The sequence below is a fragment of the Pan troglodytes genome, chromosome 20 (assembly GCF_028858775.2).
Source record: "Pan troglodytes isolate AG18354 chromosome 20, NHGRI_mPanTro3-v2.0_pri, whole genome shotgun sequence".
In the NCBI taxonomy this organism is placed as follows: domain Eukaryota; kingdom Metazoa; phylum Chordata; class Mammalia; order Primates; family Hominidae; genus Pan; species Pan troglodytes.
In genome coordinates this window covers 37,443,111-37,466,683 of record NC_072418.2, presented here as the reverse complement: position 1 = coordinate 37,466,683, position 23,573 = coordinate 37,443,111, and the positions used below count along the sequence as shown (strand labels likewise).

General features: G+C 46.5%; 1 protein-coding gene across 5 annotated transcripts in view; it reads right to left on the bottom strand.

Moving 5' to 3' along the window:
- Positions 1 to 23,573, bottom strand: part of GARRE1 (granule associated Rac and RHOG effector 1) — a 100,832-nt gene continuing 77,259 nt past the window's right edge. For 4 of the 5 annotated variants that reach the window (XM_054673279.2, XM_016935634.4, XM_003316261.6 and 1 more), the window contains 7 exons: positions 21,409 to 21,506; positions 15,235 to 15,360; positions 12,793 to 13,826; positions 7,494 to 7,659; positions 6,382 to 6,519; positions 3,958 to 4,036; positions 1 to 2,907 (listed from right to left, as the gene is read on the bottom strand). In XM_054673279.2, coding sequence (XP_054529254.1) covers positions 2,599 to 2,907; positions 3,958 to 4,036; positions 6,382 to 6,519; positions 7,494 to 7,659; positions 12,793 to 13,826; positions 15,235 to 15,360; positions 21,409 to 21,506 — 1,950 coding nt within the window. In that variant the 3' untranslated portion in view covers positions 1 to 2,598. The remainder of the gene's footprint in view (positions 2,908 to 3,957; positions 4,037 to 6,381; positions 6,520 to 7,493; positions 7,660 to 12,792; positions 13,827 to 15,234; positions 15,361 to 21,408; positions 21,507 to 23,573) is intronic. The other variant, XM_016935636.4, reaches the window with a different exon arrangement.

The following is a 23,573-nucleotide window of genomic DNA, read 5'->3' as shown; positions in this document are numbered from 1 at the left end:
TATTATTAAATGTATATTTTTAATAAAGCCAATAGTTATTTTACTTATAGGAGCTTTAAAAGATACAAAATGTAGAGTTCCAGTTTGGAAGCATTGTAACTATACACACAATGTCCTGCTGATGCCCTAGCAAGGCACCCACGCCCAACCATGCAAAGGACACACACGTTCACACATGCACACACATGCGCTTTGGCGAGACCCCTCTGCCAAGCGCAGCACCTGGAATTACCAGTGTTCAGAGCAAGGCGGTGCCGGGAACACAGCACCTACATGGAGACCACACAAACGGCTTCACACAGTCTCACAGCCCATGGAGATGCAATTAGAAAATGTCTTCCTTAATAGAGAAAAACAAACTGGAAAGTGACAATTAGTGACGTCACCTGTGCTGGAGCATCAAGGATTGACCTCTGTCCAAGGTGAGGCCTTTGGAGAGGCACTATTAAAACAAGAGTACTTCAGTATAATAGAACTCGAAATACAGGGTACTGTGGACACATTACTGAAGGAAATAGAAAACTATCTTACAAGTAGAACAGCCATAGACAACTTTAACAGAGATTAGTGTGCACACCGTGACAGCTAACACAGACGAGCCACGCAGGGTTGGTGCAAAGCACGTGCCTGAAAATGTCTATATACAAAACAGTTCTTTGTAAACATGGTGAGGTGAATGCTCAGAACCACGGCAAAAGATCATAAATACAGGCAGCAATGCATCCCCACACAGCACAAAAGACAACACCTGAGGCCTGGGAAGAGCCTGACAACACAGTACTAAAAACTCAGGTGGCTGGGCTCAGACACCCTACGGGTCCTCTCAAATTAGAGTGTGTGTTTACATACATACATACATACATACATATATATATATTCTTTTTTTTTTTTTTTTCTTTTTGAGACGGAATCTCACTCTGTCACCCAGGCTGGAGTGCAGTGGCACAATCTCAGCTCACTGTAACCTCTGCCTCCTGGGTTCAAGCGATTCTTCTGCCTCAGCCTCCCGAGTAGCTGGGACTACAGGCGCACGCCACCACACCCGGCTAATTTTTGTATTTTTAGTAGAGATGGGGTTTCACCATATTGGCCAGGCTGGTCTCGAACTCCTGACCGTGTGATTCACCCACCTCGGTCTCCCAAAGTGCTGGGATTACAGGCGTGAGCCACCACGCCCGGCCTCTTTTTGGTATTTTTATATATAAATTTACTTATATCTGTAGAAAAACAAGAACCTAATGTGTTATTACAATCTTTGCTGGAAAAGCTTATATGGAGTTAGAAAGAATAAACCATTTATTAGTAGTTAACATATATTAAAATGGTTTAATGATTTAAGAAAATATAAAAAAAATATTAATACTGTCAAACTTTCATACCAGAAAATATTATGGATTTTTCTCAGACTTTTTCAAAGATGAAATATGAAAAATTTAAATAAGTTTTATATAAAGAACTTTCTGTAACCTCAATTAATATACAGTGGGATATGTCTATTCTATATAGATATATTTATTATTATTTCTCAATTTAAGCACCATTCAATTCTTCTGGATCCATTCTGGCTGGAAAATATCCCTAAATCCACAGGATGTTATCTATTTAATGGCACATGTTAACTGAAAATGAGGTGGATTTTTTTAAGAAAAGACCTTAATTTCTATCTACATCTTAATTGGTTTGTCTTCTGAGCCAGCTCACAATGTCAATGCAATTTCTAGTGCAGGTGTCTCTGAGTGCCCCTTGACCACACCCCGAGGATTGTGGCAGTGTCCTGGCCATGTGTGGAAGGATCGAAGGGCAGCAGGTGCAGCCTTGCTCTGCACATGGACAGCAGCTGGCTGGTCCACCGCCACGCACCTTCAGCAGTATACCTCCGGCACAAGTTCCACCATTCTGCTTCCATAAAGCTGGGAAAGGCCGCAGTGCCTGGGTGCTGCTGGGTGGCGAGGAACTGTCCACCCCCAGAAACCCCAGGTGACTGCTTCCAATCACAAATATTCTATATTTTGCCCATTTTGTATAAGCTTAAATAAAGATAGTGTTAAACAAACCTCCAGCCAGTATATCTGTTATCTTAAAATATTCAATGCATTTTAGGCAGATGTTTTAACTAAAAACTTACATGAAAAAAAAAGCTATAAAATACAGTGATTGGTGTGGTCATCACTCAAGGTGTGGAGGAGGGAGGAGAGGGTTTCCAAAAAATGGTCAATTATGCCCTCAGCTTTCAGGCCTGATGTCTTCCCAACACACAGCAGGACTAAAAACCCAAGAGCTGTGTTTCTTCAAGTGTGGCTATGGCGCCTGCATCAGAGTCACCTGTGGCGCTTATTAGGCATGCAGGTTCCCTAGCAAGCCCCCGAAGGCCAGACGCCTGTGTCTCCAGCTGGCTCTCCAGGGCTCTGATGCCGCCATCGTTTCAGAAGCCAGGTTTAAAGGCTTGGAGCTGCCAACCACCCTTGTCCCCAAGGAACCCTCCCTGGGATGGGGCGCACTGGTCCTCTGAGGGGCTGGTGTCAGCTAGGTGGCCCTGGGGTGGGGACACTCATCCCCACAGCTCTGGGCGGGCAGGCAGGCAGGCTGGCTGGCCTGGGGTCAGTACTGGGGCAGATAGGCTGGCCTGCGCTCACCCTTCCCAGGGAAGGCCTTGAAGCCCTTGGGTGCTGCCTTGTGTGCTGGTGGGGGTGGGGGCTGTGGTGGGGTCTGCACATAGGAGAAGGCAGCGGCACTGCAGTCGTTGGTTGCAGCCCACACTGGGGACTGCAGCATCTGCATGGTGTCGTTCCACTGGCTGCCAGGGCTGGTGACTGCATAGAGTGGTGCGCTGGGGCTGGGCAGCGTGCTGGGAAGCGGGGAAGGGTGCTGCCAGGGTGCTTTGGGTGGCCACGTTTTGGTTTTGTTATCCTGAGAGACAAAAGAGAGTTCTTAGTGGCATTTCGGGCAATGTATCATCATTTCCCACCTCCCCAGATCCCTGGCCCTTATTCCCTCCTAGGAAGCCGGGTGAGAGCCCCACTCACTCCCACACCCCTATCCAACAGAACTTCTTGCAATGATAGCCATGTTCTGTGCCTATACGGTCTAGTATGGTAGCCACTCGCCACATGTGACTAGTGCAAACTGAGGAAAGGAACTTTTTTTTTTTTTTTGAGATGCAGTCTGTCTCTCGCCCAGGCTGGAGTGCAGTGGTGCGATCTCAGCTCACTGCAACCTCCGCCTCCGGGGTTCAAGCGATTCTCCTGCCTCAGCCTTCTGAGTAGCTCGGATTACAAGCGCATGCCACCATGCCTGGCTAATTTTTGTATTTTAAGTAGAGATGGGATTTCACCGTGTTAGCCAGGATAGTCTTGATCTCCTGACCTCGTTCGTGATCCACCCACCTTGGCCTCCCAAAGTGCTGGGATTACAGGCGTCGCCACTGCGCCCGGCTGATTGTTTTTAAAAAGTATTTTAGAGGCAGTGTCGCTCTGTCACCCAGGCTGGAGTGCAATGGTGCAATCATAGCTTACTGTAATCTCAAATTCCTGGGTTCAAGCCATCCTCCTGCCTCAGCCTCCTGGGCAGCTAGGACTACAGGCATGTGCCACCATGCCTGGCTGATCTTTTAATTTTTTTGCAGAGACAGTGTCTATATTACCTGGGCTGGTCACGAACTCCTGGCCTCAAGCCATCCTTCTGCCTTGCCCTCCCAAAGCACTGGGATTACAGGCATCAGCCACCACACCCAGCCTGAATTTTTATTTGTATTTAAATTTACATAGCCACGTGGTGAATGGCTATCACACTGGACAGCACAGCCGTAGAGCTTCCTGTGGCTCTGAGTCAGCTGAGGTGGCTAATCATTTACACAAAATTAATCACCACAAAGAAGATCCCTCATTACTTTGAGGCCCTCTGAAAACTGCAGCTGTGGAAGCTAGCCCAAGTCTGTGCCCACAGAGCCTGCCTGAATACCTGGTTCACGTCCTCCACCGTGGTGAGGAGAGGCGGTGAGGGCAGCGTGCTGGTGTCTTGCTCTCCACTGCTGTGTTTCCTGCAAGAACCAAGAGCTCAGGGCAGTGATTGCTTGGCTTCCTGCCCAGCCCACCTGCAGGGTACACACTAGTGCTAGGCTCCAGCATCTCCAGGCCCTGGTTCTAGGAGGGGAGGAGGCCTGCCTGGGTCAATGGCGTAAAGGCGGCTAAGGGGAGCCAGCAGTGAATGACGGCGCTCCTGCACTGCCAGTGCCGGTGGAGGAGCTGGGGGTGGAGGTGGCAGGCAAAGACAGGCACTGGTTTACTCAGCTGCTGAGTCCACCTTCTTTGGCTTTATTATTATTATTATTATTTTTTTTTTGAGACTGAGTCTCACTCTGTTTCCCAGGCTGGAGTGTAGTGGCATGATCTCAGCTCATTGCAAACTCTGTATCCCAGGTTCAACCAATTCTTGTGCCTCAGCCTCCCGAGTAGCTGGGATTACAGGTGCGTGCCACCATGCCCAGCTAATTTTTATATTTTTAGTAGAGATGGGGTTTCACCATGTTGGCCAGGCTGATCTCGAACTCCTGACCTCAGGTGATCTGCCCGCCTAAGCCTCCCAAAGTACTGGGATTGCAGGTGTGAGCCACCGAGTCCGGCCGGCTTTTTGTTAATTTATTTAAGAGATACTGTTTCCGGCCGGGCGCGGTGGCTCACGCGTTTAATCCCAACACTTTGGGAGGCCGAGGTAGGCGGATCACGAGGTCAGGAGATCAAGACCATCCTGGCTAACATGGTGAAACCCTGTCTCTACTAAAAATACAAAAAATTAGCCGGGCGTGGTGGCGGGCGCCTGTAGTCCCAGCTACTTGGGAGGCTGAGGCAGGAGAATGGCATGAACCCGGGAGGCGGAGCTTGCAGTGAGCTAAGACCACGCCACTGCACTCCAGCCTGGGCAACAGAGCGAGACTCCGTCTCAAAGAAAAAGAGAGAGATACTGTTTCCAAGCACTAAGGATATGTGACTTAAAGCCCACTCGTTTTACTAATCACATGAAAGTCTGTTACAAGGTTGAATGAAAAAGGCAGGATGTGGCCAGATCAGAGCCAGCACTCCTGCATGCAGACAACAGTCTCTGCAGAGATGGTGCCAGATGTGACTTCTTAGAAGTCGAATCAGTCATACGTCTGAAAGAAAAGTCTCAAACTCCACCCCCGGTTCAAACTTGCTCCTCCTGCAGGCTTAGCACCTCAGTTCATTGCACCCTTCACAGAAGCTCAGGCAGAAAACTTGCGTGTTATCCTTGACTCTTCCTACCTCACCCATACCCCACTGCCAATTCCCCACCAGTTGCTGCTGCACTTTGTTCAGCTCTCTGCTCATTAGAAGCCTCATTGACTAAGTGCTGGAAATAGAACATCCACCTGTTCTCTGCATTTACTACCCTCATACCCTGCTTTATTTTCCTTCAGAGCGCCTAGCCTAACCTGACATGATTTTTTGTTTGATTTTTGAGACAGGGTCTAACTCTGTTGCCCAGGCTAGAGTGCAGTGGCACAAACACAGCTCACTGTAGCCTCAACTTCCCAGGCTCAAGTGATCCTCCCACCTCAGCCTCCCGAGTAGCTGGGACTACAAGTGTGGACAGAAAGCATCTGAATGTGTGCTCGTGATTGGTCAATGCCACCCCCCACCCACCCCACTACTATTCTGTGCAAGTACCATTCTGTCTTCACCTACCCGCTCCCCACTGCCTATCTGACAGAGCCTGGCCTGTCCAGCAGGGACCATGTAACCCGGCCTCCCACCCTGCTCTACAGCATGGCTTCGAGTGCCTGGGAGCCCTGCGTGCCCTCCACTCCTGCCCATGGTCCTTAGTCTGCCACCCTGACCTTGCTTTCTCATATCCACAGCAGTTTCTCTACTTATTTCTAACCAAGCTCTCCTCTTAGTTCAGAGCCCATTTTAATTTTTGTGACTACTTTTGAAAGCTAATTACTACTTTTCCCAACTTTGAAATGCCATTTAGAGGTCATTTTATCCATCTTTGATAAAGAGACGGAGGGTAATTGAGGGCCAGCCCCTTGTCTAGGGTTGCAGAGCCTGTTGGAGAGTCCAGATTAGAACTCGCAACCAAAGGCCTGCTCTCCCCACAGAAAGGGGTGCCTCCTGCAAGGCACAGACCAGCACCGGCCACCCCGTCTCCCAAATTGATCCGCACAAGATGAGGCCGGCTCTTCCTTGTGGAAACCGCCTCCTGCAGGTGCTCTTCAGAGGCTTCAGCCAGGCATTGCTGGAAAAGCCCCTCCTCTCACACAGGGAGACTGGAGGTGACTGGGCTCCTGGCTTTCCCAGGGAGTGAGCCATGGGTTGCATTCACATGCCCCTCTCTCCCCACCTTGGTTTAGAAATCCCTTCATACCTTCTCTGCTTGACAGCAGCAACGAGGTCAGGCCCTGAAAACATGGAGAACAAGCTGTCCCCGTTGGCTGAGGATGTCTCATCACTCGAGCTGGCGGAGTCTCCCTGAGCACCCGACCAGCCACCGTGCAGGCCATCCCTGAAAGCCAGAGAGAGAAGCTGGGCCAGGGCCTCCTGCAGCCCCACCACCCGCCACCCCACCCTGAAAGGGCAGTCCTTACCCTGCATTCATCCCATAACCAAATAGTGGTCTCTTGTCTCTCCCTTCTTAAAACGTGAGGTTTTCCTCCTTTGCCTTATTTCAAAAGTAATACATATTCATCAATTCCCTTTATTCCTCTAAGAAGCCTATGGTTTGTATATGAAATTTGTTTTAGAAAAAACAAGGGAGGGAGAGCATGGGGAAGAATAGCTAATGGATGCTGGGCTTAATACCTAGGTGACGGGATGATCTTTGCAGCAAACCACCATGGCACACATTAACCTTTGCAACAAACCTGCACATCCTGCACATGTACCCCTGAACTTAAAAGTTGAAAGAAAAAAAAATTTTTAAGTAAAAAAAAAAATTTTTAAATAAGAAAAAACAAAAAGTTGAGCTGGTCTTTAGTCATCCAGATTTATTAACCATGTAGCAATATGGGATATAAAAGAATCCCCAGTTGTCTTTACAATAAAAATTTGCAATTCTCTCAATATACTAGAATCTCAATTGTACACTTTTGCTTTTCATAGGCTATAATGACAGCGTTCCATAAATCACGCGGGCTCCGCAGCCACACTCAGTTCAGTATAAAGGCCGTGTGAAACATGCCTTCACCTCACCAGCACCATCATGTAAGAGCCTTGTCCAGGGCTGAAGAGTCTGTTTTGAAAATCATGAATGTATACCAATGGCGTGTTCACAGGGATACATCACACTACTTGGCATCTAACAGTCAGCCACATGACTCTGACCCCTAAAGATTTAATCCCATGTCACTCTCTCACATGGGGGCTTGGAATTGAACTGCCTGAAAAGAATGCACACAGGCAAGGGGCCTCTCTTCTCACAGGCCCCTCGGGGGACACCTGAGTCTCAAACTCAGATCCCCTGAAGTACCCAGCACTCACCCTTCTGTGAAGAACTCGGGGAAGGGCCAGGTCCGATGGGCGTCATCCATAGGCGGCCAGTTGCCCCGGGGGTTGCCTGGCCGGCGACCGTGCTGGGCCTGCCGCTTCTGCTGCATTGCCTGGCTCACTCCTGCCACATAGCGTGCAAACTCTGGGTCTGAGCCCACTGCATTGGGACAAAGGAATAAACCGGGTTTGGGGACAAACTGGCCTCTTGGTCCTTCCCTACACTTTGCTAACATGCTGGTCACACATGCAATGAAAGGCAGTGAGGAGCTGCCAGGCTTGTGCCCCACAGCGTGGGCTGTAGGCTGTGCCCAGCACCCTGCTGTGGGGAGATGGGACTTGCCGCACCTAGGGCTGAGGCATGGTGTGTGCCGGGGCTGTCATGAAGGGCTATGCCTAGGACAGAGGCAGGGTAAGTGTGAAAGAAACAAAAAGAGAGAAAAATGGTTTGATTTACCCATGACTAGATTTTAAAGACAAATACTAATTACTTTAAAAATTTCTAGCATCAGCCAGGCACAATGGCTCACTCCTGTAATCCTAGCATTTTGGGAGCCTGAGGTGGGCAGATCGCTTGAGCCCAGAAGTTCGAGACTAGCCTGGCCAACACGGCAAAACCTTATCTCTACAAAAATTAGCTGGGTGTGGGCCAGGTGCGGTGGCTCACGCCTGTAATCCCAGCACTTTGGGAGGCTGAGGTGGGTGGATCACGAGGTCAAGAGTTCAAGACCAGTCTGACCAAGATGGTGAAACCCTATCACTACTAAAAATACAAAAATTAGCTGGGTGCGGTGGCAGGCGCCTGTAATCCCAGCTACTCGGGAGGCTGAAGCAGGACAATCACTTGAACCCAGGCGGCAGAGGTCGCAGTGAGCTGAGATCGTGCCACTGCACTCCAGCCTGGGCGAAAGAGTGAGGCTCTGTCTCAAAAAAAAAAAAAAAAAAAAAAAATTAAAAATTAGTTGGGTGTGGTGGTGTGCACCTGTAGTCACAGCTACTTGGGAGGCTGAGGTGGGGGGATCACTTGGGCCCAGGAGGTGGAGGTTGCAGTGAGCCAAGATTGCGCCACTGCACTCCAGCCTGAGAGACAGAGCTAGACCCTGTCTTTAAAAACAAAACAAAACAAAACTGGGCTGGGCTTGGTGGCTCACACCTGTAATCCCAGCACTTTAGGAGGCCAAGGCGGGTGGATTACCTGAGGTCAGGAGTTCGAGACCAGTCTGGCCAACATGGTGAAACCCCGTCTCTACTAAAAATACCAAAAATTAGCTGGACGTAGTGGCAGGCACCTGTAATCCCAGCTACTCAGGAGGCTGAGACAGGAGAATCACTTGAACCTGGAAGGCAGAGGTTGCAGGGAGCCGAGATCGCGCTATTGCACTCCGGCCTGGGTGACAAGAGCAAAACTCCAACTCAAAAAAAGTCCAGTGTCTTGGTGCTCTGTATCTAGCCTAGAGTCATTAGCTAACAACTTAGAAAATCAGATGATGACTTTGGCCAACTGATAACCTGAACGTTAACAAAGCATCAAAGCATTGGGGTCAGCCAGATAGAGGTTATATGCTGATCCCACTTGAGCTAAAGTTTGATCTAGTATTTTCCTGGCTATTGGACAGGAGATTTGCTCATTCCATCTGAACATCTTAAGTGTGGCAAAGAATAAAATGAAACTTCAGAATGCTTTAAGAGGTGGCTGGAAACACTGGCAATGCTGAACGGGGATATGCAGGGCAGTACAAATGGGAGAAAAGCACAGATGGCGTTTACAGAAAGTGTCAAAAAAAACATATGGCAGGAAAGCATCCATGCATCATAAATCAAATGTGACTCAGCAATGCATTTTTTAGCTTAAAATTAGGGAAGATACTAGGGCACAATCCCATTATCAACTTATCCTTAGGGCACTGTCACAAGATGATTTCAGTCATGCTGGCCTGTCTCCCGATCCCCATGTCGCACTGATTTTGCCTATCTAGACGGGGGCACTAGATGGCGCCCTCTGATTCTGTCCAGAGGGGTGCCCCTCCTTAATCTGCATCAAGGGCTATGCAGATCTTATGCCCTCGGGGCAAGGTCTGTAGAAAACTACACCATGGACTTCAGGTGCAGAAAGGAACACCCAGGTGGGAAAGAGTAGGATTTGTAGTCCACAGACAGAAGAGGTATCCAGGACTCAGAGGTCAAATATGGTAACATTCTTATTCATTTATTAAAAATAAATTTTTTTAAGACAAAGTCTCACTCTGTTATCCAAGCTGGAGTGCAGTGGCGTGATCTCAGCTCACTGCAACCTCTGCCTCCTGGGTTCAAGTAATTCTCGTGCCTCAGCCTCCCAAGTGGTTGGGACTACAGGTGTGTGCCACCACACCTGGCTAATTTTTTTGTATTTTTGGTAGAGACGGGGTTTCGCCATGTTGGCCAGGCTGGTCTTGAACTCCTGGCCTCAAGCAATCCGCTGGCCTCAGCCTCTCAAAGTGCTGAGACTACAGGCGTGAGCCACTGCACCCGGCCTCAAATATGACACAATTCTGACAAATACTGTTTATTCTCTGGATTTAGTTATATGACAGTCAAAAAATGTACACACCATCTATGATCAACTGAGAAAACGCACTGTGCCCACACCAGTGGGTGGCAGCCAGTGGGCTTGCTGTTTCTTAGCAGGGTGGAGGTGTTTACCCTTCTTGTGGCCCAGGGTTGCAGGCACAAGGGTTTCCTACATCCATCCACCCAAGGGGAGCAAGCACAAAACAGCAAGAGCAGCGGCATGAAGAATTTTCAGAAGACATGAGCAATGGTCAGGCGCAGTGGCTCATGCCTGTAATCCCAGCACTTTAGGAGGCTGAGGTGGGTGGATCACCTGAAGTCAGGAGGTCAAGACCAGCCTGGCCAACATGGCAAAACCCCATCTCTACGGGCGCGGTGGCTCATGCCTGTAATCCCAGCACTTTGGGAGGCCGAGGTGGGCGGATCACAAGGTCAGGAGATAGAGACCATCCTGGCCAACATGGTGAAACCCCGTCTCTATGAAAAATACAAAAAATTAGTTGGGCATGGTGGCGGGCGCCTGTAGTCCTAGCTACTCGGGAGGCTGAGGCAGGAGAATGGCGTGAACTCGGGAGGCGGAGCTTGCAGTGAGCCGAGATCGCGCCACTGCACTCCAGCCTGGGGGCGGTAGAGCGAGACTCCGTCTAAAAAAAACAAAAACAAAAAAATTAGCTGGGTGTGGTGACAGGCACCTGTAGTCGCAGCTACTCAGGAAGCTGAGGCAGGAGAATCATTTGAGCCCAGGAGGCAGAGGTTGCAGTGAGTGGGGATCGCGCCACTGCGCTCCAGCCTGGGCAACAACGTGAGACTCTGTCTCAAAAAAAAAAAGAAAGGAGTGTTAACCCCAGCATTAACTTCCCTCCTGTAACAAATGCTGGGTGTTTCAGCAAGGAATGTCCTCTTCTGGTGGTGATTTACTGGTACAAGTATTTGCTATACTTATTTGTAACATTTCACAGTACTCCCCTGTGAATGAAATACATTTTCTACTTCTGTGTATGCCTTTTGCTAAATTAGAGAAAAAAGTTTGCATGTACCTATGTTACCAAATTCTCTTACTAATTTTAGATGGTTTTTTTTTGGGGGGGGGGGTTCAATTCTATTATCAGCAAAAAGATGTGCTGCTTAATTTATCATTTTCCAAAGCTTAGACCACTTATTTTATTGCTTTTTGTCTTGCTGCATTTGCTGTGAAGTCCAAGACAAAGTTACATGCTACAGGTGATAACAGTTGCCCTTGTCTGATTCCTGATATTAACTGAAATGATTTTTGTTTCATTATATAAGGCACTATTTGCTATTAGCTTTTAGTAGATAGTCTTTTTTATTTTTTATGTATTTACTTATTTTTTAGAGACAGAGTCTTACTTTGTTGCCCAGGCTGGGCTGCTGTGGTGTGATCATGGCTCACTGCAGCCTCAACCTCCTGAGCTCAAGCAATCTTCCCACCTCAGCCTCCCAAGGAGCTGGGACTACAGGCATGTGCCACCACACCCAGCTAATTTTTTATTTTTTGTAGAGATGGGGGTTTCACTATGTTGGCCAAACTGGTCTTGAACTCCTGGCCTCATGCAATCTGCCTACCTCAGCCTTCCAAAGTGCTGGAAATTACAGGCATGAGACATCATGCCTGGCCAGGTTTTCCACTTCTTGGTATAATTTTGTAATGCCTATTTTGCTAGGAAAGAATCCATTTTCTGCTGAGTTTCCAAATGTATTGCTATTAAGTCTTAGATGGTATTGTCTTAAAGTGGCCTTTTTTTGAGACAGGGTTTCTCTCTGTCATCCAGGCTGGGGTGTAGTGGCATGATCATAGCTCACTGCAGCCTCAAAATCCTGGGGTCAAGGGATCCTACCGCCTCAGCTTCCTAAGCACCACCACACCCAGCTAATTTTTTGTTTAATTTTTAGTAGAGATGAGGGTTTTGTGATGTTGACCAGGCTGGTCTCGAACTCCTGGCCTCAAGTGATCCTCCAGCCTTAGCCTCTCAAAGTGCTGGGATTACAGGCATGAGCCACTAAAGCGCTTTTAATGTATCCTTTCTATTTCCTAATTTTGTTTCTCTTTGTTCTCTCTTAATCAAGCTTAGAATAAATTGGCTTATACATTTTAGTGGTCTTCCAAAGATCCTTTAGAGTTATTTGCAATTTCTACTCTATTTTTCTTTTTAATTTACTTATTTTTGGCTTTTCCCCCTTAATTCCTCCTCCTAGTTTGTTCTTGTTTGTAAATTCCTTCTCTAATTTTTTAAGATGACTCTGGTGGTATTTTCATTGTCTAGCCCAGGAGAAGCTGTATTCTATGAAGGCAGGAGGGTGTCTGTCACCTGTCATAAGTCCTAGAGTTTAGGCAAAAAAAAAAAGCATCGCAAAGAACAGGTTAAATAATCAGGAAAAAAGCACCCCACAAAGGGCTGCTGACCTTGGCTGCCGGGAGTAGGCAGGCCTAGACTGGAGTCTACTTGAACTATGGGACTTTGAGCTATTCAAGTAACCTCTCTTAGCCTCAGTTCTGTTCTCTATAAAGTAAGAAAAATAGTCCACTCATGTTCTCAGCCCCTTTCTCACCACTGTTTCCCATCTTGGTAGATCTGCCCCATACTTGCCTCCACAGTGAGAAAGAGTCGTAAAGGGGGATTAAATGACTTCACCTTCACAAGTAAGGCTGCAGCAGACAGGCCCTGGGAAGACCTCAGCAGTTGCATTTGCTGTTGACACTGGGCGAGGGATGGGAGGCCTCACATACCTGCAGGATCAAAAGGCAGAATCTCTCCCAGCATTCCAAAGACTCCATCACTTTGGTCACGGTTGGGCCAGGTGTTATTTCTAGGTCCCTGCGGCTTCTGTCCCAGAACCTCTGACATCACGTTATCCATATAGCTGCTCACCAGACCCAAGCTGTACAAGTCAGAACTGAGATCAGATATGCCAGGCCACTGACCAAGAGGAGACAGACCTGCTCCAACAGCCTGCGCTGGCTGCTGGGATGAGCCATGTACCCATTTCCCAGGTGCCCGAGGCTGGGGCGGAGGCTGCTGCGGTCCAATGGGCTGGAGTAGGTGTTGGTAGTATTGGACTTGAGGTTGTTGCTGCTTTGGGGACTGCTGCTGAGGTGCCAGTCCTGGCTGGGGTGTCAGAGGTGTGTGTGCCCCAGCCTGGGGTGCCCGTGGTGGAGGGGGCACAGGCAGTGACGGCTGCTGTGGTTGCATGGCTCCTGCCTTCTGCTCAGTCACCATGGCTGTGGCAGCAGAATTACGCCTTGTCACCAACGGAGAGCCCTGATGTGACTGGCCCATGTTAAAGCCCGAGAGAAAATCTATCACCTCTTGCATTTCCTGATCAGTTGGTAAGTTCATACCCTTCTCATCCTTGCCATCATCTCCATGCAGGAAGTTCTCACGCCTCTCCATGAGAAAGCCATTGGCCACTGTATTACTGGAATTCTGAGCTGACTGTGAAGGGTCTGTAGTCCTGGGGAAATTACCAATGTTCAAAATGCTTTGTAACCTTGTATCAATATTGCCAGGCATTTTGGCCTTCTCTTCGGAACATCCAGCTATGAAGATGTTTTTGGAAGGGGTATTTTGGATGGAATAATTTGTGCTGCTGCTGGAGCTGGTACATGAAGCTTTCTTGGTGAACCGGGATGTCAGTTTGGAGAATGTCTTCTGCAGGCCACCTGAAGATTTGTTTCCATTTCCAGAAGGCAGGTCAGCCTGGTTGCCAAAATCACAGATCTCCCTTTGCAGCTGGATCTGTATGCAGGGTAAAGCTTGCTCCCTATTTAAACAGAAATTTGTTTAAAAAAAAAAAAAGACAAATATATAAAATAATAAAATGGACCTCTTTGTATTTAAGAATGGCGTTGAGAGCAAGAAAAACCTCTCAGGTTGGTATCGGGTTCACTTATTTTATATATAAATGAACACCCAGGGGTTTGGAGAGTATGAAATCTACAGTGTCTAACGCAGGACTGGAAGTTCTGCTAGGATTCTGGCCTGAGGAGTGTGATTCAGTGAAATCCTCTAATGGTGGCACGGGAGGGGAAAGCATGGCTAGATGTGGGGATGCAACTTGCAGAAGCTAGATTTGTGCCTGGAGGACAGGGGCTACAGCCATGCAAATGCAGCAGAGGGACAATGGACAACTCCACAAAGCAGAGGGAGGTGGTGGGGGGATGCAGGGATACTATGTGCCAATGTTGTCCCAACAGATGGCTGTGACTTTCAAAGTTTCCTGAGCACATTTTTCCCATACTAAAATGGAGCCCTAAAGAGCGAAAGGGCATGGGGCAGGAGCTGAGGCAGGTGAAGGCTGTGTGGCCCTAGAAAAGTCACTTCACTATTCTGGCCTTTGTGTACTCATGAGTTAAGAAAGGGAGAAGAGGTTGGGCATGGTGGCTCACGCCTGTAATCCCAGCACTTTGGGAGGCCGAGGCAGGCACTTGAGGTCAGGAGTTTGATACCAGCCTGGCCAACACGGCGAAACCCCATCTTCAAGAAAAATACAAAAATTAGCTGGGCGTACACCTGTAATCCCAGCTACTCGGAAGGCTGAGGTGGGAGGATGACTTGAGCCCAGGAGCCGGGGGATGGATGGGATGGATAGCATGGATGGAGAGCAATATTGCAGTGAGCTGAGATTGTACCACTACACTCCAGCCTGGCTGGGCAACAGAGCCAGATCCTACAAAGATAAGATGACAAGACCAAAGACAAAGACCAAGACAGAAAAGAAAAGAAAAGGGAGAGGGGCCATGGCTAGATGTTTAAGGCCATTACCAGATGTATACACATTTCTCAAGTTCAACCTGAGAGAACTGATTGAAAAAGAAAAAAAATTCTAAAAGACATAAGTAAATTTTCTAAACATTTCTCTGTTCTTAATTCATAAGGAGAATATGAGTTGAGTTAAAAGTCCTCTTGATGGACTTCCTCTCAAATGACAAAATAAAGGAAGGCAAAAAAGTTAGCAAATAGGGGAACTGGTACAGGGCATGGAGCAGTTCTTTGTATTATTCTTGCCACTTTGCTGCAGGTTTTAAATTATTCTGAAAATAAAAGTTACTAAAAAGTCCTTATTGCCTTATTTACAATACCGTATACTATCAATGACACAAGCACACATGAAACTGTGCATAGTCACACTGTCCCTCGGTATGCATCTAATGCAAACCACAGACACCAACCTTCCAGCCCTCCAGCGGTTTAGGTCCAGCACAGCTGTGTAGAGCACGTCCACCAGACCCAGGGTCTTCTCAGGATCAAGGCTTCTCTGCAGCAGGGACATGGTGGCAGGGTCTTCTTTCAGGCACCTAGGCACAGATTAGGCTGCATTAGTCTTGGCTGCATTTCTCTGCAAAGGTGTCTCAAGCAGGTCTCATAGAAAAGGCTACAACTTTTATGTACTTCTGGCGCCCAGCAAAAATTCAGTAACTGTAAGAACTTGGAGAGAACAACAGGGCTGACCCTGGAACTCACTGCCCCACAAGAGGAGGAGGAAGCAAAAGGGTCTGAGGTCTCATGATATCAGAATATATATTTGGTCTCTGCCTCCAGTTCCTGATACAGAGCTCCTAAAACCCTTGAGATTTCCTGGGTGATAGTGTCTTTTGTTCTAATAAGATGACTTGCTTATATGATGAAGCCTCCATAAAAATCATCAGACCATCGGGTTCTGAGAGCTTCCACGCTGGTGAACACACTAAGGTGCTTGGCACAGGGCATAGCTGGCAAGGGCATGGAGGCTTGGAGCCCCATCCCAAACACTTCACGCTATGCACCTCTTCACCTGGCTGTTAATCTGTATCTGCTATAATATCCTTTATAATAAACCATAAATATAATTCAATGTTTTACTGAGTTCTGTGAGCCATTACAGCAAAATATCAAACCTGGAGGTTTTGGGAACCCCCAACTTATAGCCGATTGGTTAGAAGTCGGGTGACAACCTGGGACTTGTGGATGGCATCTGAAGTGGGGAGTAGCCTTGTGGGGCTGAGCCCTTAACCTGTGCGGTCTATGCTAGCTCACTCTGATTCCTGCCGACTTCTCCAATAAGTGAACAACCCAACTGTTTACCCCAAAACTTACACATCCTCTCTAGTTCCCTCACATCTTGCATGCAATCCATCAGTGAATCCTGACAGCTCTTCTTATAAAAACACATCCAGAATCTAAGCACTTCTTGCCACCTTGTTTATGAACCCCCTGCTTCAGGAAACCACCACTCCTGGGTCTCAGGACCAAGCTCTCACCTGGCCTCCTTTTCTCTACTCCTGTACCTCCAAAGCCCATCCTTCATATAGGGGCCAGAGTGAGCTTCCTGTAGTGCCAATCAGAGCACATCACTCCCCTGCTTAAAACCCTTCAATGGGATATCATCGTGATTGAAATAAAATCTAAACCCTCACCACAGCCCTCAAAGCCCTCTGTGCCCAGCCCCTCAACCTTGTCCCAGCTGTGAGGCCTTCTCTTCCTCCCTGGATGGGTTTGCCCACACCTCAGGACCTTTGTTCTTGCTGCTGCCTTTGCCCGAATTTCTCTTTCCTGAGATTTTGGTATGGCCAACTGCTTCTCATCATTTGGGTCTCCACTGTCCATTCAGGGTACCTACACCAAGAGCCCCCCAACCTTTTTTCGAGACAAAGTCCCACTCTATCCTCAAGGCTGGAGTGCAGTGGTGTGATCAAAGCTCACTGTTATCCTCGACCTCCTGGGCTCAAGCGATCTTCCCATGTCAGCCTCCCAAGTAGCTGGGACTACAGGCATGTGCCACCGCACCTGGCTAATTTTTTAATTTTTTTTGTAGAGATGAGGTCTCACTATGTTGCCCAGGCTGGTCCTAAACTCCTGAGCTCAGGTGATCCTCCTGTCTCAGCCTCCCAAAGTGCTAGGATTACGGGTGTGAGCCACTTGGTCTGGCCAAGAGCCCTTTTCTGAGAGGTAAAACAGTCTGAGCAGCACAGGTCTACTAGGAAGATGATGTCTGCTGATCCTGGGCACTCTGGAAGCTAAATAGTGAACTCAACCCTTGCAAAGTCACTCAAGGAGGTAGCAGTACTCCCTAACATGACTTTGACTTGGGAAGAAATGTATCAGAGAATGAAATGAGAGCCGGCCAGGCTCAGAAGCCTGGAAAGGGTGAACAACAACGCAAGCTCTGCTAGTGCCCAGCTAGACCTTGGACTCCTCAGAGAGAATCTTGGCAGCTGAGCCTGCCCAAGGTTCAGTGCACCCCATTCTCTCCATCTGGAATCACTGATAATCAGGACACATTTGCTCTTGTTCCCAAGCCAAGTCTGGTTGTGACTTGGCTTGTCACATGTTTGCCCACTAGGAGAGCATTTGTTGGCCATGTAGAAAAGAGTACTACAGCTCCTGGTGATGATAATTAATCTTTCTGAAAAATCAACAATCAACAAACTGGCATTTTTATTTTATTCTTCAGCCTTGAGCTGATCAATAAAATGCCCTTAAGTGGCTAAACCCATTCTGTTGACAAATCACCAAGACTTGCCTAAAACCCTCTACCTGTTCTTAGATAAAAACCCAATTCCTTCAAGGGCCCTGCAAGTCTTGATGTCTACAACTTCCCATCCTCATCACCACCTAGCACATCTCCTTTCATGCTGGGTCACTCCTGAGGCCTCTGCACTGGCATTCTTTCTGCCTGAAGTGTGTTCCCCATCGGCTCTCTGCATGACAGGCTCCTCTCAAATCCAATGTCACATCCTCAGAGCCTCTTCCAGACTGACTCGTCTAAAAGTCTCCCCCGAATCTCTATCCCACTTATTCTCTATCATATAATGGCACTCTCCTCTCATTTCCATCATACGCCTGCCTGTGTCTGAACTCATCTCTTATACTTAACAGCTGTCTCCCCCTTCTCTATTCTCAAGTTGGTTTATGAGGGGCAGGGACCCTGTGTGTCTTGCTCATAATTAAATTCCCAGAGCCCAGAACAGTGTCTGGTACACAGTAAGTGTTCAGTAAATATTTGGTGAAACAAAGCATGGATGGATAGCAATATCCTTTTTCTCCAGGTGGAGTAAAGCAATCATTTCTGTTTGTGTTCTTCCCAACAAGCACATACAGTATTTTGTAATTTGAAAAAAAACAGAACTAAAATTTTGCAAAATTACCAAAAGCAGCCAGCAGAGGGCGCCTCTGCAAGAAATCACAGTCTACAAGGTGTTTTTTGCGGGGGTGCAATGAGTTACAAAGGAAATCAACCCCACAGGGAGAGTTTTCAAAACAAACTGAAGTGTTAGCCATTTTTGCACTGACTGTTTATATTCACCCAACTATCCAAAAGTTCAAACTGTTTTCTTCAAAATGAGATAAGTTTTAACATTTTCCAATGACAGCCTGAATTGGAAAAATTTAAGAATTCAGGGTTGGGTGCGGTGGCTCACGCCTGTAATCCCAGCACTTTGGGAGGCCAAGGTGGGTGGATTACCCGAGGTCAGGAGTTTGAGACCAGCCTGGCCAACACAGTGAAACCCATCTCTACTAAAAACACAAAAATTATTAGCTGGGCATGCAGGCAGGTGCCTGTAATCCCAGCTACTCAGGAAGCTGAGGCAGGAAAATCATTTGAACCCAGGAGGTGGAGGTTGCAGTGAGCCGAGACAACACCATTGCACTCCAGCGTGGGCAACAAGAACAAAACTATCTCAAAAAAAAAAAAAATTCAGGAACACATTTCAGCAGAACACTGACTACAAAAGAAAAAAAAAGAATTTAGTAACACAAAAATCTTACAGAAAGTGAGCCTCTGGTTTACTGTTTGATAGAAATGAAAATATGTGTATAAATTATCATTAATTTCAGGACACAGTATGCCACCCTACAATTAACTTAAAATTTTGGGCCAGGTACAGTAGCTCACGCCTGCAATCCCAGCACTTTGGGAGGCCAAGGCAGGGGGATCGCTTGAGCCCAGGAGTCCCAGACCATCCTGGCCAATATAGTGAGACTCCATCTCTACAAAAAAACTTAAAAATTAGCCAGGCATGATGGCACATGCCTGTAGTCCCACCTACTTGGGAGGCCAGGGTGGGAGGATTGCTTGAGCCCAGGAGTTCAAGGCTACAGTAAGCCATGACCACACCACTGCACTGCAGTCTGGGGGACAGCATGAGATCTTGTCTCTACCAAAAAAAAAAAAAAATTTAATTAAAAAAAATAAAAGAACTTTTTGGTGGCAGAGTACTTATAGAAGGGAGGTTTTAGGACACAAAGTGAACTGCCAACATTTACTTAAATATATTCATAGACTCTAAACACTTTTGACAGAATCTACTATTATACTCTTACATTTCAAGAACAAATGAGCCAGGTGCGGTGACTCACGCCTGTAATCCTAGCACTTTGGGAGGCCGAAGCAGGTGGATCACCTGAGGTCAGGAGTTCAAGACCAGCCTGGCCAACATGGCAAAACCCTGTCTCTACTAAAAGTACAAAAATTAGCTGGGCGTGGTGGCATGCGCCTGTAATCCCAGCTACCCAGGAAGCTGAGGCAGGAGAATCACTGGAACCCAGGCAGAAGAGGCTGCAGTGAGCCGAGATTGCGCCACTGCACTCCAGCCTGGGCGACAGACCGAGATTCTGTCTCGAAAAAAAAGAACAAATGGTTTAAATACAACTTGTATGCCTTACCCAACTACCATTTTAGTCCACATAGGCACCAACAGCACCTCTTTGTTCCTTAGTATCTCTGCCTACTTAAATGATTTAAATATTTTCTCTTATAGCTAAATATTCATGCAGATTACCATTTTAATAGCAAATACCTTCCAATATATGCTTAGTTTTTCCTGTTTATTAATAAAGCTATGATACTCATCCTTATAGCTGAATGTGAATACATATCACAAAGATAAATTTCTAGAGGTGAAACTGTGGAATTGTTGAGGTCATATCCCTTATTTTAGGCTTCTAATATACTAAATTGCCCTCCAGAAAGGTTGTATTTATTCTCAACAACCTCTTTGCCTGTTTCACAGTCTGGCTCAAACTAGTATTGTCACTATATTTAGCATTGTTATTCTAAAACAATTTAACAATATTCTGGGCAAAATGACATCATATGGTTTTTTTTTTTTTTTGGAGATGGAGTCTCGGTCTGTCACCCAGGCTGGAGTGCAGTGGCATGATCTCGGCTCACTGCAACCTCTGTCTCCCAGGCTCAAGCGGTTCTCCTGCCTCAAGCTGGGATTATAGGTGCATGCCACCACGCCCGGCTAATTTTTGTATTTTTAGTAGAGACAGGGTTTCACCATGTTGGCCAGGCTGGTCTGGAACTCCTGACCTCAGGAGATCTGGCCGCCTCGGCCTTCCAAAGTGCTGGAATTACAGGTGTGAGCCACCCCACCTAGCCCCATATGGTTTCTTTACTTTGTCTCTGATTTTTAGGTGAAGTTATACATTTTCTTTTTTCTTTTCTTTTTTTTTTTTTTTTGAGATAGTTTTGCTCTATTGCCCAGGCTGGAGTGCAATAGTGCAATCTCAGCTCACTGCAACCTCCGCCTCCCGGGTTCAAGCGATTCTTGTGCCTCAGCTTCCTGATTAGCTGGGATTACAGGCACCCACCACCATGCCTGGATAATTTTTGTATTTTTAGTAGAGATGGGGTTTCACCACATTGGGCAGGCTAGTCTCAAACTTCTGACCTCAGGCGATCTGCCCGCCTTGGCCTCCCAAAGTGCTAGGATTACAGGTGTGAGTCACCGCACCTGGCCATTACATTTTCTTAATCTATTTGTTGATCATATGTCTTCTTTTCTGACTTAGCTGTTCATGTCCCTTGCCCATTTTCTTCTGATTTGTAGGAGCTTTTTTTTAAAAAAAAAAATAAATTAAGAATAATCTTTTATCTATTATAAGTGTTACAAATATAATATCTAAAAATGACTGTCCCAAGATTTGTAAAGACACTGGGTGTGTCACAACATGAGCTCAAGATCATCAGGATTATAGCTGGAACAGAGGAGAAGGAATTCTATGTTCTCTACTCGGCTTTAGTGAACACTGGGTGACTTAGAGAAAATGACATACTATGTTTAAATGCTGTAGACTCAGTAACAAAGATAATACTGCTCATTATGATCCAAGAGTATATAACATTTTAGTTACATTATGGTCAATGAGACCATTTTTCAGACCTCTTGGCTTCCTCATCATAGACCAATAATTATGACACATGCCACTAACATACCACTGCTGCCCATAAACCTGCACATGCAGCAAGACTTGTTGCGTCAGCTAGCATGGGCATTGTTCAAAACAAGGCCATCATTTCAAAGATGTGCAAACATCAGTCAGAGCTTAGGCTCCGGTGAAAGTAAGAGGCACGTTACCATGTGGATGGGACTTGAACCACGATTCTAGAGCCTTCTAAACTGATCTGGGGGGCATAGGCTTCTTTATTCTCAATCTGTGCTGTGTCAACCACCACCTAAGATCGAAAAAAAAAAAAAAAAAAACAAATAACAACCAGCTTTCAGAGAGAAAACAAATCAGAATAAAATCCAATACATAAAATGACTCTCTAAGAACTATTCCCCTAGCAGCCTAGTTATGCCAAGGCCAGTCAGGGCCCCGTGAAGACAACAGCAAGTAGTAACAGATGACCAAAACTAAGAACATTTCAATAAACAGAAACCACATTCTAGGCATGGGATTAAATTGAACTGGCAAGCACCTCTAGCACTTTTTCCAAACTATAAATATGTTAATTAGGAATTAATTTGCGTCCTTTATCTTATTATTTTTTACTTTATGCACTTAAAAGAAGTAAAAGTGTCACTGAAAGTCAAACCAGACTGGGTGCAGTGGCTCACGCCTGTAATCCCAGCACTTTGGGAGATTTAGGCAAGTGGATCACTTGAGGTCAGGAGTTTGAGACCACCCTGGCCAACATGGTGAAACCCCGTCTCCACTAAATATACAAAAAGTAGCCGGGCGTGGTGATCCTGCAGTCCAAGCTACTCGGGAGGCTGAGGCAGGAGAATCGCTTGAACCCGGGAGGCAGAGGTTGCAGTGAGCCGAGATTGCACCACTGCACTCCAGCCTGAGCAACAGACCAAGACTCCATCTCAAAAAAAAAAAAAAAAAAAAAAGTCAAACCAATGCTTCAGATAAGCCCATCTGTCATGACACGCCCAGAAGTGGATGAAACTTTTTTAAAGATTATCTTATCCTCAACCATCAATAAAAACTGAATTACTTCAGGACAGAGGAAGAACTAACCCTTCTTTGAATGATTTCCTCTTATTTCCAGGAAGAGTCTTTAATACTAGATAGGTGATAAGAGTATCCTATGTAATCTAGAGTTTGACAAAGTGATGAATATATTTTCAAATAACTAAAAGAATGTTTTAAAAAATCATAAAATATTTTAAAACCAAATCTGTAATATTTCAGAAGGGGTAAAACTGTACAGAGTTGTGTATCATACTCCAAATTCAGCTTCTAATGGAGCCAGCTTTCACTGGTTTAAACAGAGTTCCCATAGCTGATCTGCAATGACCTTTGGAAAAAACTTCCTGTCAAAGGAATAGCCATTGTTGGACCACACAGGTGTTTCCTCTCTCCTCCCATCCCCAGAACCATAACCTAAAGTCACACAGAAATGCGTCCTGCAATCAAGACGCAGGGAACTAGGAAGAAGTTTCTGCTCTCTGAATAACATGGAACTTTTTTTTTTTTTAATCTACAGTGTTTTCTCAAAACAGCCTTTGTGCCTTTTGGCCTTATTTTGCATACTCCTTTCAGGGGAACTCATTGGCATGGTCCTTGCAGTTTCAGCTAAATGGTCTCTGGGAATATGGATTGATATAGTAAAGCCAATGGGCTCTTCCACGCTTCAGCAAGGCATCTCTGGTTTACTACTTCTTTTGGAGGTCCCTATACCGAGGAAAAGATCCCAAAGGAAATGTAACTCATTACTGTGAACAAGCCCTCATCTGAGCCTCCACAAGACAGCCCCACTGTGAGCTGGGCCGCCTGAGCCCTAACCCGCTTGAAACAAAACAACAGTATACCCTCAATAGCTCTTTTTGCGAATAAAGTAGGAACCAGACTAAAAAACAAGTTCTTTAATTTTCTTAATCTCTAATTAGGTCCTTCCAACCTCTGACTGAAATGCCATATCCTTTTTTTTTTTTTTTTTTTAAAGACTGGATCTCACTCTATGACCCAGGCTGGAGTGCAGTGGCACAATCTCGGCTCACTGCAACCTCTGACTCCTGAGTTCAAGTGATTCTTGTGCTTAAGCCTCTCGAGTAGCTGGGATTACAGGTGCCTGCCACCACGCCTGGATAATTTTTGTATTTTTAGAGACGAGGTTTCGCCATATTGGCCAGGCTGGTCTTGAACTCCTGACCTCAGGTGATCTGCCTGCCTTGGCCTCCCAAAGTGTTGGGATTACAGGTGTGAGCCACCACGCCCTGCCACCATATGTTTTTGAAAAGTAGTCGTTTACTAGAAAGGGAGATCAAATACATAAGATTCTATGGGTCAG